Source organism: Patagioenas fasciata, chromosome 21 (genome assembly GCF_037038585.1).
Source record: "Patagioenas fasciata isolate bPatFas1 chromosome 21, bPatFas1.hap1, whole genome shotgun sequence".
Lineage (NCBI taxonomy): Eukaryota > Metazoa > Chordata > Aves > Columbiformes > Columbidae > Patagioenas > Patagioenas fasciata.
In genome coordinates, this window is record NC_092540.1 from 5,607,709 (window position 1) to 5,621,476 (window position 13,768).

General features: G+C 48.7%; 1 protein-coding gene across 1 annotated transcript in view; it reads right to left on the minus strand.

The window, feature by feature from the left end:
- Window positions 1–13,768, minus strand: part of IPO9 (importin 9) — a 35,580-nt gene that overhangs the window by 18,085 nt on the left and 3,727 nt on the right. The window contains exons 2-8 of the mRNA XM_065854495.2: window positions 10,415–10,476; window positions 9,706–9,792; window positions 8,569–8,770; window positions 7,710–7,798; window positions 7,370–7,456; window positions 6,057–6,176; window positions 2,461–2,561 (exon numbers count right to left, since the gene is read on the minus strand). Coding sequence (XP_065710567.1) covers window positions 2,461–2,561; window positions 6,057–6,176; window positions 7,370–7,456; window positions 7,710–7,798; window positions 8,569–8,770; window positions 9,706–9,792; window positions 10,415–10,476 — 748 coding nt within the window. The remainder of the gene's footprint in view (window positions 1–2,460; window positions 2,562–6,056; window positions 6,177–7,369; window positions 7,457–7,709; window positions 7,799–8,568; window positions 8,771–9,705; window positions 9,793–10,414; window positions 10,477–13,768) is intronic.

A 13,768-nucleotide genomic window follows, 5' to 3' on the forward strand; every position in this document is an offset into this window, starting at 1 on the left:
GAACACCCAGCTGAGGTTCCACAGGAAGGGGTCCAGGCGGGTTTGAATGTCTGCAGAGAAGGAGACTCCACAACCTCCCTGGGCAGCCTGGGCCAGGCTCTGACACCCTCACCCCCAACAAGTTGCTTCTCACATTTAAGTGGAGCCTCCTGTGTTCCAGTTTGCACCCATTGCCCCTTGTCCTGTCACTGGTTGTCACCCAGAAGAGCCTGGCTCCATCCTCCTGACACTCCCCCTTTAGATATCTGTAAACATGAATGAGTCCCCCCTCAGTCTCCTCTTCTCCAGCTCCAGAGCCCCAGCTCCCTCAGCCTTTCCTCACACGGGAGATGCTCCACTCCCTTGACTGCCCCTCTTATCCCTGATCTGCCTTGAGATGGCACCAAGGAGAAGTCGTTCCATCAGTTTCCCAGGGACAGAGGTGAAGCTGACCGGTCTAGAGTTACCCGGGTCCTCCTTCTTGCCCTTTTTGAAGACTGCAGTGACATTTGCTTTCCTCCAGTCCTCAGGCACCTCTCCCAATTCCAAAGACTTGGCAAAGATGATGGAGAGCGGTCCAGCAATGACCTCAGCCAGCTCCCTCAGCACCCACGGGTGCATCCCATCCAGACGCGTGGATTTCTGGATGTCCAGATTGCCTCACTGCTCCCTAACCCAGTCCTCATCAACTGAGGTAGACTCCTCCATTGTCCTGCCTTCCTCTGGGGCCTCAGCTGTACGGGATCCTCAGGACAGCAGCCAGCAGAGCAAACAGAGACAAAGAAGGCATTCAGTAACTCTGCCTTCTCTGGATCTTCTGTCACTAGGGCACCTACCTCATTCGTCAGTGGGCCTACATTGCCTCTGCTGTTAGTTTTATCTGACACCTACTGGAAAAAGCTCTTCCTGTTGTCCTTGACCCCTCTTGCCAGGTTTAATTCTAAGGAGGCCTTAGCTTTCCTGGTTGCCTCCCTACACCCTCTGACAACAGCCTGATGTTCTCCCCAAGTGCCCAGCCCCTCCTTCCATGAACTATAAAATCTCCTCTTCCACCTGAGCACACCCAGCAGTTCCCTGTTTAACCACGCAGGTCTCCTGGCTCCTTCCTTGACTTCCTACATGTCGGGATGCTCTGATCTTGTGCCCGGTAGAAACAGTCCCTGAACACTGACCAACTCTCTTGGGCCCCTTTACCTTCAAGCAGCTTTGCCCATGGGATTTCCCCCAGCAACTGCCTGAAAAGGCCAAAGTTTGCCCTGCTGAAATCCAGGGTTGCAATTCTGCTTGCTATCCTGCTCCTGCCACACGAGATCCTGAACTCCACCATCTCATGGTCGCTGATACCAAGGCAGCTCTCAACCTTTACCGCTTCAACCAGACCCTCCTTGTCAGTGAGGATGAGGTCCAGCAGGGCACCTCTTCTAGTCGGCTCCTTCACCCTTTGCATCACAAAGTTCTCATCAATGCACTGGAGGAACCTCCTAGACTGTGGCTGCCGGCCGAGTCGTCCTTCCAACAAACACCAGGGAAGTTCAAATCCCCCACCACAACCAGGGCCTGTGACTGTGAGGCTGCTCCCAGCTGTCTGTAGAGGCCTCGTCAACTTCCTCACCCTGATCTGGTGGCCTAGAATAGGCACCCACAACAGTATCACCCCTGCCACCCTGCCCCTTAACGTTCACCCACAGACTCTCAACCCGCTCCTCATCCGTGCCTGGACAATACTCAATACATTGGAGTTGCTCTCACATAAAGAGCAACTCCACCAGCATGCCTGGCTGGCCTGTCTTTCCTGAAAAGGACACAGCCATCCATGACCACATTCCAGCCATGTGTGCTGTCCCACCGTGTCTCTGGAATTGCCACCAGGTCATCATCTCCTGCCCTAACACAGGTTTCTAACTCCTCCTGCTCATTCCCCGTGCTGCACGCATTGGTGTGCAGGCATTTCAGAGAGCGAGCCGAGCACACCCATTTCACCCCAGGGGTATGGGAGGCCTCCCAGCCTTCATCAACTCCAGAGTGCTGCCCTACTGATGCAAGCCCAGCTACCACCCCATCCCCTTTGAGTCTAGTTTAAAGCTCTCCAAATGAGCCCTGCTAATTCCTGTCCCAGCATCCTTTTGCCCCTGCGAGATAAACCTTTCCCACGTATCACCGTCTGGACTGGTGTCCTGTAAAACCAGCTGTTATCAAAGAACACAAAGCCCTGCCTGTAGCACCAGTCCTGAAGCCAATTGTTTAGGGACTGAATTTTTCTATTCCCTCCTGTATCATCACCCAAAACTGGGAGGGAAGAGAAAATCACTTGAACCCCAGACTCTTTTACCACCCGTCCCATCTACCCATGGATGCCAATATTCTGTCTGTCACAGCGGACTGCACCATGTACCGTGCTCTTCAGCTGTCTTCAGGTCATTCTTGTGTATGAGACAGTTTGTCTTGGCTATTTTAGTTAAAACCTTTCCCTCCAAAGGATATAAGGCGGCGCTTTCTGTCAGGGTGTTCCAGACAATGGGCAGGATTTGCTGCATTGATGAAACCATGTGCTTCGGGTAGTTTTTCACGAGTGCCGTCACAGCCTGGAACATAAAAGAAGATCAATTAGAAGTGAAACCAGGGAAATCCATCAACAAACACTCATGGGCTGCTGTTTCATCAACAACTGAGATAACCCAATGTCTTCCTGCCACCAAGGTCTCCCCTCACTCGCACGAACTCGAACAAGCTCCTCTCTCTTTTGCAGGGGAGGAATGAGATAACATGAGATGTACAGCTCTGGAAATGCAGACAGAGCAGTGATTTGGTGGTGGGGTCCAGACTGCAATCAGATGTACATCACTGCACAGCACCGCCTGGACGCAGTTCCCACCTGGAAACCATCTTGTCCCAGAAAATTAACTCTAATATCAAGTAAAATCAGACCACAGCCTATTTCCTACACTTCTACACATGCAAGAAACACACCCGTTTGCACAAGCACGGAATAGGAACAGGATGGTAGAGTCACCATCCCTGGAGGGTTGGACAGATGGAGATGAGGTTCCCAGGACATGGGGCAGTGCCAGGGGTGGGGAATGGTTGGACTCCATGATCTTGAGGGGTTTTTCCAGCCAAAATGATTCTATGGTTCTATAATATACAGGTGTCAAAAGAATGTATTTTAAGCATAAGAAGCGTTACAGCAAGGCTGTAAGATACTTTAGACTGTTGGTTAATTGGTGCTCTTGATATAATTACTGCATTGTACATCATATTTGTATGAAATGTGCCTTAACTCTGCTACCTGTCACGTTCAATCACTCCGTTTCTCTCAAAAAAAATCAATAGTAGCACATTCAACACCAACAACATCGGAATTGGGATTCAAGAATCATTTAGTTCCAGCTCATTCATCCTCAGAGACAGCAATTTAATTAATGCTCAACTATCAAACAACAAAACAACGAATTACGCTGCTGGTATTTTGTCCTAATCCTCATGGTTGAAAAGTTGAACCTCTCAGCTCCTACAAGGCTTGAAGGCCCCGACTTTCCCGCTGATAACTTGTTCTGAATTTGCAGCTACACTTGGAAAGATTCGGTACAAATTCACAAACAGTTGCTCAATATGATGTGACCCAATGCTCCTTCTCAAACAGGATTGCTATCCTAGCGGATGGGGCAGACGTGTACACTTTGGTACTATTTGTTAAAGCTTTGACACTCTCCTGCGTGATGTTCTTATATGGAAAGCAAGATATTTTAAGTCAGGGTTGCCTCTGATTTCCACTGAGAACTCCATGAAACTTGGAGCACAAAGTTCTCAAGAGACAGGGAAGGAAAAACAAGTCTCCCCATCGCTTGCTGCACAGCACTTCATTAAGGAAAATAAGATAGGATTGAACTCGCATCTGGTTGAAAATGAACTATAAAAAACCTCAGTTCCTTCCTCCATTGCATCAGCATTTCAAGGGGTTCCTGCAATGATCTCATCTGTAGAGCTGGCTTAACTAATCCCTTGAGGTCTCTTACTTCTGCTTACAGTAACTATAAAATCCACTCTTCTGGAAGGGAAGGCGATTTATGGCTCTTGCACCTGAATGTGTTTTCCCTTAGAAATTTAGGATCATCAGCTTAGAAACCCTAAGTGACCAAATCATTCACAGCCCTGAGTCAACAGCCAGAATACTCATCTTTCACAAAAAGCCTCCTACAAACCATTTGTCAGCAGAAGGTCTCCTGAATTTACTGCTAAAATCCGTCCTGATTTTCTGCTGCCATCAACGCCACCCATCACAGCGCATTTAGACCGAAACCCTCTCTTGTGTCGCGCCTTCCAGCGGTGGCCAAGTGCAGGTGCCCACACGCAACTAAGGAACCGAGCAAGAACATAACGACACATCTTCCGAGACACCACTGCTGGGTATCGGTGCAGACACAAAAGCACAAGTAGCTCCAATTCCAGCAAGCACTGTTAGGTAAGTAACAAAAACAGTTATTAAAGCTGCATGTAGCAAGAACAGAAGAACTGGTCTATGGTTAGAGTGAAACTACCAATTACAACTGCTTTCCCTGGAGGCTGAAAACTTCTACTCATTAAACATCTAAATGTATGCATCTGGATTCAGACATTCTTGAGCTGCAGCCTGTTCAAATTAAGATCGCACCCTGCGGAGTTATCTCCGTGTTGGTTTTCCTCTTTATTACTGTCCCAGGAACCCCAGCGCACAGCCAAGGGAAAGGAAAACAATGCTGCAAGAGGCACTTTCCCAAGCAAAGCCACCAACGTCCTCCCTCAGACCCCCTTGGTGCCACCCAGCAAGCACCAAGCTCCTGCTGGTTCCAGTGCCAGCGTCCTCCCCAGACCCCCTTTGGTGTCATTCAGCAAGAACCAAGCTCCTGCTGGTTCCAGTGCCAACGTCCTCCCAGACCCCCTTGGTGCCACCCAGCAAGAACCAAGCTCCTGCTGGTTCCAGTGCCAGCGTCCTCCCCCAGGCCCCCTTGGTGCCACCCAGCAAGAACCAAGCTCCTGCTGGTTCCAGTGCCAAGGTCCTCCCAGACCCCCTTGGTGCTGCCCAGCAAGAACCAAGCTCCTGCTGGTTCCAGTGCCAACGTCCTCCCAGACCCCCTTGGTGCCACCCAGCAAGAACCAAGCTCCTGCTGGTTCCAGTGTCCGACACCTGCAACCCCTTACTGGGAAATGACAGGGTGGCACAACCAGGTACTGCTGCCTCGGACAGGACTAAGAAAACAAGTTCTACAGCACACAACTCAGGAGCTGCTGGTTTGTTTAACATACAGCAACTTCCTGCACCTGCCAGCATTTCTTTTCATGGTTCCGGTGCAAAGCCGGTCATTATGAAAAACTTGTGATGCTTTTCTTCGGTAACTCTTCCTTATTGTTTTGTTCAGGGAATGTGAACAGGCCTCACCGTTCACCTTCAGAAACCGGCTCACTGTCACCCAGGTCTTGTGTATCCCTATGTGCAAGTAAACGAAACATCTGGATTGGATTCCGCAGCTGATGGTTTGAGCTCTTCTCTCCCATGGCGCCAGCAGCGCACCCAGCGCCCCAGTGCTCTGGTGGGGCTGGGTGCTGAGCTCCATGCACATACAGCTCTGCAATCCCATTCTCCTTCTCTGGGAAACTGGGAGAATACAAAGACTTTCCATCTTTGCAGAGATAATTGAGTATTAGAGCAGGTAAGTTCTACAGAAGCACCTGCACGTAATAAGCTTTTAAAACATCATTTCAGCAGAATTCTACAGCATTTTTAGAAAAGACAGATGTTTAACTGCTGAGCATAGTGTGCAGACAAGATGCACGTCTTAGACCAGCGAATGACGAGGACAGATCACACTATGGATTGTTCCCTATGGATCATTTTATGGCCAGATCCCTATGGATCTCACCATAGGTATTTTCATTGCAGGCAGAACAATTTATTTCCATGTTGTATGGCACCGGGAGCCAACACACTGCACTATGAGTAACACGAGAGGCGACACGCACTCAAGTTTCTCTGTTTCCCAGCACATCGAACAGTGTACTGGTGTTCAATTCTTTCTTTCTTTAACCAGTCTTAAGTGACTTACCTTTAACACTTCCATCTTAAACCCGCTGTCTGATGTGGGTCCGTCTGGCATTTGCAAGGCCTGAACAAAGGCCTCGGTGAACTGCTGCACCACGGGGAAAATCAGGACTTTGGCTGCACCCTGGACAGAATCAACGCAAGCACAGGTGAGAACCAGAAACAGAACCTCCCCGTCTCACATGTCAAGCATGAGGAGAAACGGAAATTGCACTTTTCTGCTACAAAACCAAAGAGGGACTCATGGCAACTGCAGAACGTTGCAAAGTCACGTGAAATACTTGTTTCAGATGTGGCTTTGGCTCCCTCCTCGTGCTGGGAACTCGGCTCAGCTGGATCCCACCCTTCCAAACCGCACAGCACCGACTGCTGCACAGCACACATCTGAGCTGATGGCTTCAGACCGAACAGGGATCCAGACCAGGGATCCACACAACCCAGCACGGAGTCTCGGGAGCAGTGCATCCTCCTTCCCATCTGATGGGATGAATCACATCCTGTGCCCCCCTCCAGCTACAGAACAAACCTGGGGTGACCATTCCACCCAGCCCTCCTCCCCCGAAGCAAAGCAGCTCTGTGGGAGCGGAGCATCAGCAGCTGGCCTGAGAATTACCCTGATGAGTCTTCCTAGGAAAATGTAGTAAACATTTTTCCAGATGTCCAAGTGCTCCGTAAGCAGAGTAAGTAATATCAGACAAAAATAACTTTATTGAGAATGTTCCTCGTAACTCCACAGCTAAGACTGTATGATTAAATAAACTCTGAAACACCACTGTAGCAATTTATAGAAAAGAAAATAAACGGGCAACCTTTTAAAGTCAAATTTCAATAGAAGAAGTTTTGTGTACAATGTAAAGGACACTCAGAACAAGGAGCTACCATTGTCTTTTGGATCTGGTACCAGCTGCAGGATGTTGTTGCACAAGTCACCTTGTCAGTGCAGCTGAGATACGGTGTAGTTGTCAGAACTCCCCAAATGTCTGCACTGAATTGTACCCCATGCAAACAGGGAGGAAAGAGCAGATACAGGGAGCTACAACAGGGATTCCCAATAGAGGGACGACCCGATACACGACCCCCCTGTCCCTAAGCTCCACAAGCATGGTTGCTGATACCTCACAAACCGAGTTATGGAAACCAAGTCCCAGTATCAAGGCAGGTTGAGCCACTTTACGTGTGTTAAATTACACCCTTTTCCCCAGAATTACAGCTGACAGAGTATATAATTCTCCAACATTTCATTTTCATAGTAACAATTATTGAGAACCTCGCTCAGCTGGAATTCAATGTATGGTGTAGGGTAAGGTAAACTCTTGCCTTTTCCAGCTCCTCCATGTTACAGATCATGTGGGCACACGTGGTGAATATCTCCACTGCACGCGACCTCGTGCGAATGCCGTACACCTAGGAAACGTTGAAATCACAGATCAGGAACACAGCGTACTTGCATTCCCTTTAATTGTATTTCATTTTTGCTTTAACTTGATTCTGATTTTATCAGCGGTTTCAACATTTCTGTTGAAACATTAGATGCCACCAACTATCACAGCATTGAGACAATTCTTTAAGTCATACTACAGGTTAATCTTTACATCTGCAGTTTCTCTGCATTCCCACTAACACCATTCAGTACCAAATTTAATAGCGAAGATCATACCTCTGCCATTGTGAAGATTTTGTACATCTCCGGAAGAATAACAGGAGCAACAAGCGGCATCTGCGTGTCGGTCACTTCCCGCGTAAACTCTAGAAAATGAAAAAAGAAGGGAAATTCTTATAAAAAAACAAATTTCCAGGCAACAGCAACAACAGAATATTCAGGAAACACTCACAACGTATTGGAAACGCATTGATTGGGACTTGACCAGACCAATGTCATCTGGCCTGCCTGTGGGAAACCTTGCAGGCAAACAGAAAAATATCACACTAAAAACTGCAGCTATTTGGAAAACGGGGGTTTGCAATCGAAGAGCTGAGCTCAGCACTCTCTAGAATGACCTGAAGGGCAGTTCTAGCCAGGGGGGATTGGGCTCTTCTCCCAGGCACTCAGCAATAGGACAAGGGGGCATGGGCTTCAACTCTGCCAGGGGAAATTGAGGCTGGAGATGAGAAAGCAATTCTGTGCAGAGAGAGTGGTCAGCATTGGAATGGCTGCCCAGGGAGGTGCTGGACTCACCGGCCCTGGAGGTTTTTAAACTGAGATTGGCCATGGCACTTAGTGCCATGATCTGGTGAACGGACTGGAGTTGGAGCAAGGGTTGGACTGGATGATCTCTGAGGGCTTTTCCAACCCAGTCCATTCTGCGATTCTGTGTGAAGCTCCTTCCGAGCTATAAGCTGTAGCACAGAAACTCCTTCCTCAGCTTTCACAATATCTACTGAGCATTCAGTTCAACAGGAACTGATGGACACCGTGCCCAGCAGAAGCAGCAAATCCCAATTTCTTCAACTGGAGTAGAAAGCAATAGGATAAAGCCTAAACCACTTCCTACACCAGAGCTCGGGCACACACGTACCTGTCAGCACCCTCATGGCTCCGTGCACGGCGTTCACATCTCCGCTCACCAGCATCTCCATCAAGAGATTGAAAAGCTCCGGCCAGGCTTCGGGCCAGTCCCAATGGGCAATGGCTGAAACGGCGTACGCCACGCTCGAGCGCACCTTGCTGATGGATTCTCTCAGCCCGTTGGGCAGGAGCTCCCTAATAGCGACTTTTGCCTACGGAGAATAATGTGGGTTAGAAAAACAGGTTCCCAGTCATAAAGCAATTCAATAATATATATATTTATACACATACCTGTGACTGTATCCTGATACTGATTCAACATGAGTTTTACAAAAAGAACACTCATTAGACAACAAAGCCTTGCACACTACACCCTGTAATGTTTTTATGGAAAACTGCACAGTGTGTTGTAATGTATCCTGTTTACCCCAAAATAAGCCCTAGCCCAAAAGTAAGCCCTAGCACGATTTTTCAGGATGCTCAAAATATAAGCCCTACTCCAAAAATAAGCCCCAGTTACAGCTAATAAAAAAACCAACCAATTTAAACAGCTCTACATGTAAAAAGTCAGCATCTTTCAAAGCAAAAATTGTGTAAGACCCTGTCTTATTTTTGGGGAAACAGGGCAGGACTCTTCTCACACGGAGTGCTCAGCCAAGCGCGCAATAAACAGCTCACGGCTACAATCCAGTCGGACGTAGGTATCGCCATGGGAGATATCGAGGTAGCGGAGAGAAATCCCAACTCCAGCCCAGGGACTCTGCTCACTTTGGAGGATTTTAGTAAACGGGAACTAGTGCCCCAACCCTGAAGGCAGAGGAAGAAAAAGGCGGCACTTGTGGGGCATAATTCACAAGGTTGTCTCAAGCAGCTGTGTGTGGATGGGATCAATCCTGCCCCAGATGTGAGAGAAGGTCCAGTCAAAGTGGCCAAGGGCCGGAATCTGGACATTTCAGCCGTTACACACTCCTACTGAACAGCGGAGCTTTAAACTGAAATCTGTCATTGGAAAACGTCAGCAAGCTTTAACCGAAGCCATTAATTCTCATAATACACAAGGGCACTGACACTTTTCAAACCAAACCAAAACAAGCATTCTAGGGCTGATAAAACGTCTCAACAGAGACAACGTGAACCCAAACCTTACCCTTTCCGTGGTCTCCGGAGGTCTAAACTTTTCGGACTGCGAACACCAGTGAGTTTCCACATACTGTTTGAGAATGACGGACGCCAGCTGGATGAGGAGAGAGACCAAGGATCAGGAACAAAACCTCCGACCACCCTGACCCGTTTGCCCGCCTCTGTTCCCACTGCGCTGCGTCCAGAGGGGCGACAGGGTTTGCCAACAATGCAAAACTCTTTGTGAAACGGACCCAAAAAACAAGTGACTGCAGTAAAAAGATGAACTGAATCATGGGGCGACAATGGCCTGTGCAGCACTGCCACGAGGCAGATTGATTCCCCCAAAAGGGCACAAGATAGGGCCACGTGGTAACTAAAGAATACAGAACCTCAATTTCCTTTTCAAGGAGAAAACACCTACAGAAAAAGCTGCTGCAAAGACAAATCAAGCTTTGCTTGCTGATGCCATCCACCTCAGTTGTGCCCATTCCCAGCACAGCGCTGCCTCAGCACCACTTTATACAGCCCAAAAAGCACTGTTTTCACAAAAGGTAAGTTCATAACACCTGAATAACGTTGGAAGAGACAGTGACAGCTTTAGTTAAATTTAACAGAAAATGAAGCAGCAGTAATGGAAAGTTATCTCCCATTTTTCACCTAGAAACACCAGAGAATACTTTAATAACCAAGGAAACCACTGCCCAAATTGCTCCTAGGGTTGCAGGTAAACGCACCTGACGGATGGCCAGAGCGCCCTGGGGATCCACAGTCAGTTCTGCCAAATGAACACCAAATTCTGCAAGAAGAACAGAAAACACAATAAGTTTGGATCATAACTTTTATTTCCCACCCAGCGAAACTCATCAAGATGTTTGGAGGAAGGCATCACACCGACTGAATGACTCATGTGTGGGAAGGAGACAATTCCAAAGCGCAGCTACTCAAATGAATCATGAGTTTAATTCTCTGCTGTGCTCGCTGCACCAACTTCATTGATTTCCTTAGCATCTCATATCCCGAAACACACCCCGAGGGGGCTCAGAACGCACCGAGCACCCACCCCAGAAACTCCTGGGCAAGCGCTGGGGCCGTGGGACCTTCCCCAGCGTCAAATTGGAGCAGGAAAAGCGAGAGCTTCTATAGCTGCTGAGCGAGTTCTGTAACAAAGGCCAAATTCAAAAGCATTTACCAATTCTGTTGGTGACTGAGCGCAGGAAGCAAAAAGCAGGCAGAGTGGCTGTTCTACGGTAAATTCACACGCTTTGGTAAATTTGTTTAAAATTGCAACTTTATGTGCCGGGTGGCTGGTAACTGTACTAAACCCTTCATTGAGCTTGGTGAGTGTCTTTAAGAAATGCGTTTGGGAGGGTTTAGTGCTAGAAAGCTCTGCACTGAGGTCCTGCGAGCACCACCCGACTCCCCCAGACTGGATAAAAATGCTGACAAAAACATAATGGAAATGCTTCTGAAAGAGAGTTCTGCAATGCTATCAGCAGCACATTTCAGTGATCACAAGCGTGGTGATCTGAGCTCTCCCCATACCCCCCTCACTCGTAAGAAGCTTTTCTGGGCTGGTGGATAATTGCCTCTCGCTGTCCCATGATGACACTGACACACCCGGTTCCTCCAACCCTTTCTCACAGATCTGCATTTAAAAAGGGAGGAAAAAGATCCTCTTATCCCAGCTGCAGAAGCAGGGAGGCTCGTTCGGAGATGGACTTAACAGAATATTCCTCTTAACAGCAGCTGGGATTATTCTCCTAGCTGTCCGCAGTATTCCAGACTTTAATATTGCACTGCATTTCAGCCTCATTTTTAATGGGGATAAATGACTGAAGAAGCCAGAACAAATACAACGGCTTCACATAGCTGCAACTCACTACTATGACGCTGTTTTACAATGTTTAAATCTGTCTGCATACATGCATTTGATATGTTCTTCATGTATGGGACTCCGCACTTGATTCACAGAATTTCCTTTCAATTATTCCACGTCATCTCTCCAGTTTTCCAACATCTTTTCAATTCTGCTCTCCAAGCAGATTGTGGTGCCGTCATTAAACAACCAGAGGCGACCAAGAGCTTTGTCTTAAAAGCCCCTTGGATTTCACGAGTTGCCACTAACAACTCTACACACAGGTTTTCAGCCAACCGTCTATCTCAAAATATTACAAAACTGCACATTCCCAACTGATAAATAAGAAATTCATATCAGGAACCCTACTGAACTCAGACCATTAGATCACAGAATCCCAGAATGTGAGGGGTTGAAGGGACCTGGAAAGCTCATCCAGTGCAATCCCCCCATGGAGCAGGAACACCCAGATGAGGTTCCACAGGAAGGGGTCCAGGCGGGTTTGAATGTCTGCAGAGAAGGAGACTCCACAACCTCCCTGGGCAGCCTGGGCCAGGCTCTGACACCCTCACCCCCAACAAGTTGCTTCTCATATTTAAGTGGAACCTCCTGTGTTCCAGTTTGCACCCATTGCCCCTTGTCCTGTCACTGGTTGTCACCCAGAAGAGCCTGGCTCCATCCTCCTGACACTCACCCTTTAGATATCTGTAAACAGGAATGAGTCCCCCCTCAGTCTCCTCTTCTCCAGCTCCAGAGCCCCAGCTCCCTCAGCCTTTCCTCACACGGGAGATGCTCCACTCCCTTCAGCATCTTGGTGGCTGCGCTGGACTCTCTGCAGCAGTTCCCTGTCCTTCTGGAGCTGAGGGGCCACAACTGGACACAATATTCCAGGTGTGGTCTCCCCAGGGCAGAGCAGAGGGGCAGGAGAACCTCTCTGACCTACTGACCACCCCCTTCTAACCCACCCCAGGTACCATTGGCTTCCTGGCCACAAGGGCCCAGTACTGGCTCATGGTCACCCTGTTGTCCCCAGGACCCCCAGCTCCCTTTCCCCTACACTGCTCTCTAATAGGTCATTCCCCAACTTACACTGGAACCTGGGATCAGCTGAACCACATTACACAACCCATCTGGGAGCAGCTTAAGGAAAGCAGCGAGGGCAGAGCAATGCTCCCCAGCACCGTCCTGGGGAACAGTGGCCTTAGGAACCTCCCGAAGCAGGTGCTGTATCTGACCAGTGCCTTTAATGGGTCTTAGTGGTTGGGTTTTTTTTCGTTCAGGAAGGTAGGAACATTCTAAAACCATTCCTGCAGCTCACATCCAGCGGTGACGAGTTCCATTGTTTGCAGGCTGGGGAAACAACCTACTTCCTTCTACTTGTTTCAGATTAATTTTCATCTGATCCGAGCTTCACGCAGAGTCGCGAATAATCACTCCTCACTCACCTCCTCTGTCACTTACTATTGCAGAGCCTCCATCTCCAACAACTCTTTCCCAGGCAGAAAAGGCAATGTATTCACTCCTTTTCAGAACAGCTTTTCCACACCCCTGTGACCGTCTCTGCGCTGCTTTCCCTGCCCCGCTCGGTCCCCCCAGCACAGCAAGCCACAGGCAGTAATGTATGCGGCACTGGGACCGCAGAAGCAGGAGGAATTTATGTCGCGCTTTGTTCTCTGTTCCCTCCTTAACGGTCCATTTGGCTTTCCGAGCACGGCAGAGCAGTGAATGGGCATTTTCAGGAGACTCGCACCAACAATGGGATTTCTTCCCCCCATGGCAATAGTTAGCAAGGCCTGTTGTTTTTTAAAGTATCATCTGGGCCGTCTCCTCCTCCCTGAGCTTTGCTGACCAACACTATTTGCACACTCAGCTCACTCTTGTGAAATTGTTCTGTAGTTTTTGCCACCGATTCCCGCTCCGTCCAGGCTGAGCAGCCCAGCACCATCAGCAGCTTTGGCACAGCGTTACCCACTCTTTTCCACATCATTTACGGGCGTGCTGAGCCGTCCAGCTTCACGTGGGACGCTCCATTGCCTCCCTGCAGTGCGAAACACGATCCATCACTTCTACCTCGTCTTGCAGCTTTTAATCAGTTATTAATTCAAGAGCTGTCCCCTGCACTTTGGTTTCTCCAAAAAGGTTCATTTAGGGAATTTTCTAAAAGCTTTTTGGCAGCCCCAGGACTCCTTCAAAGAGCATATCTACCAAATATAGATCCACGCTGCCACGACAA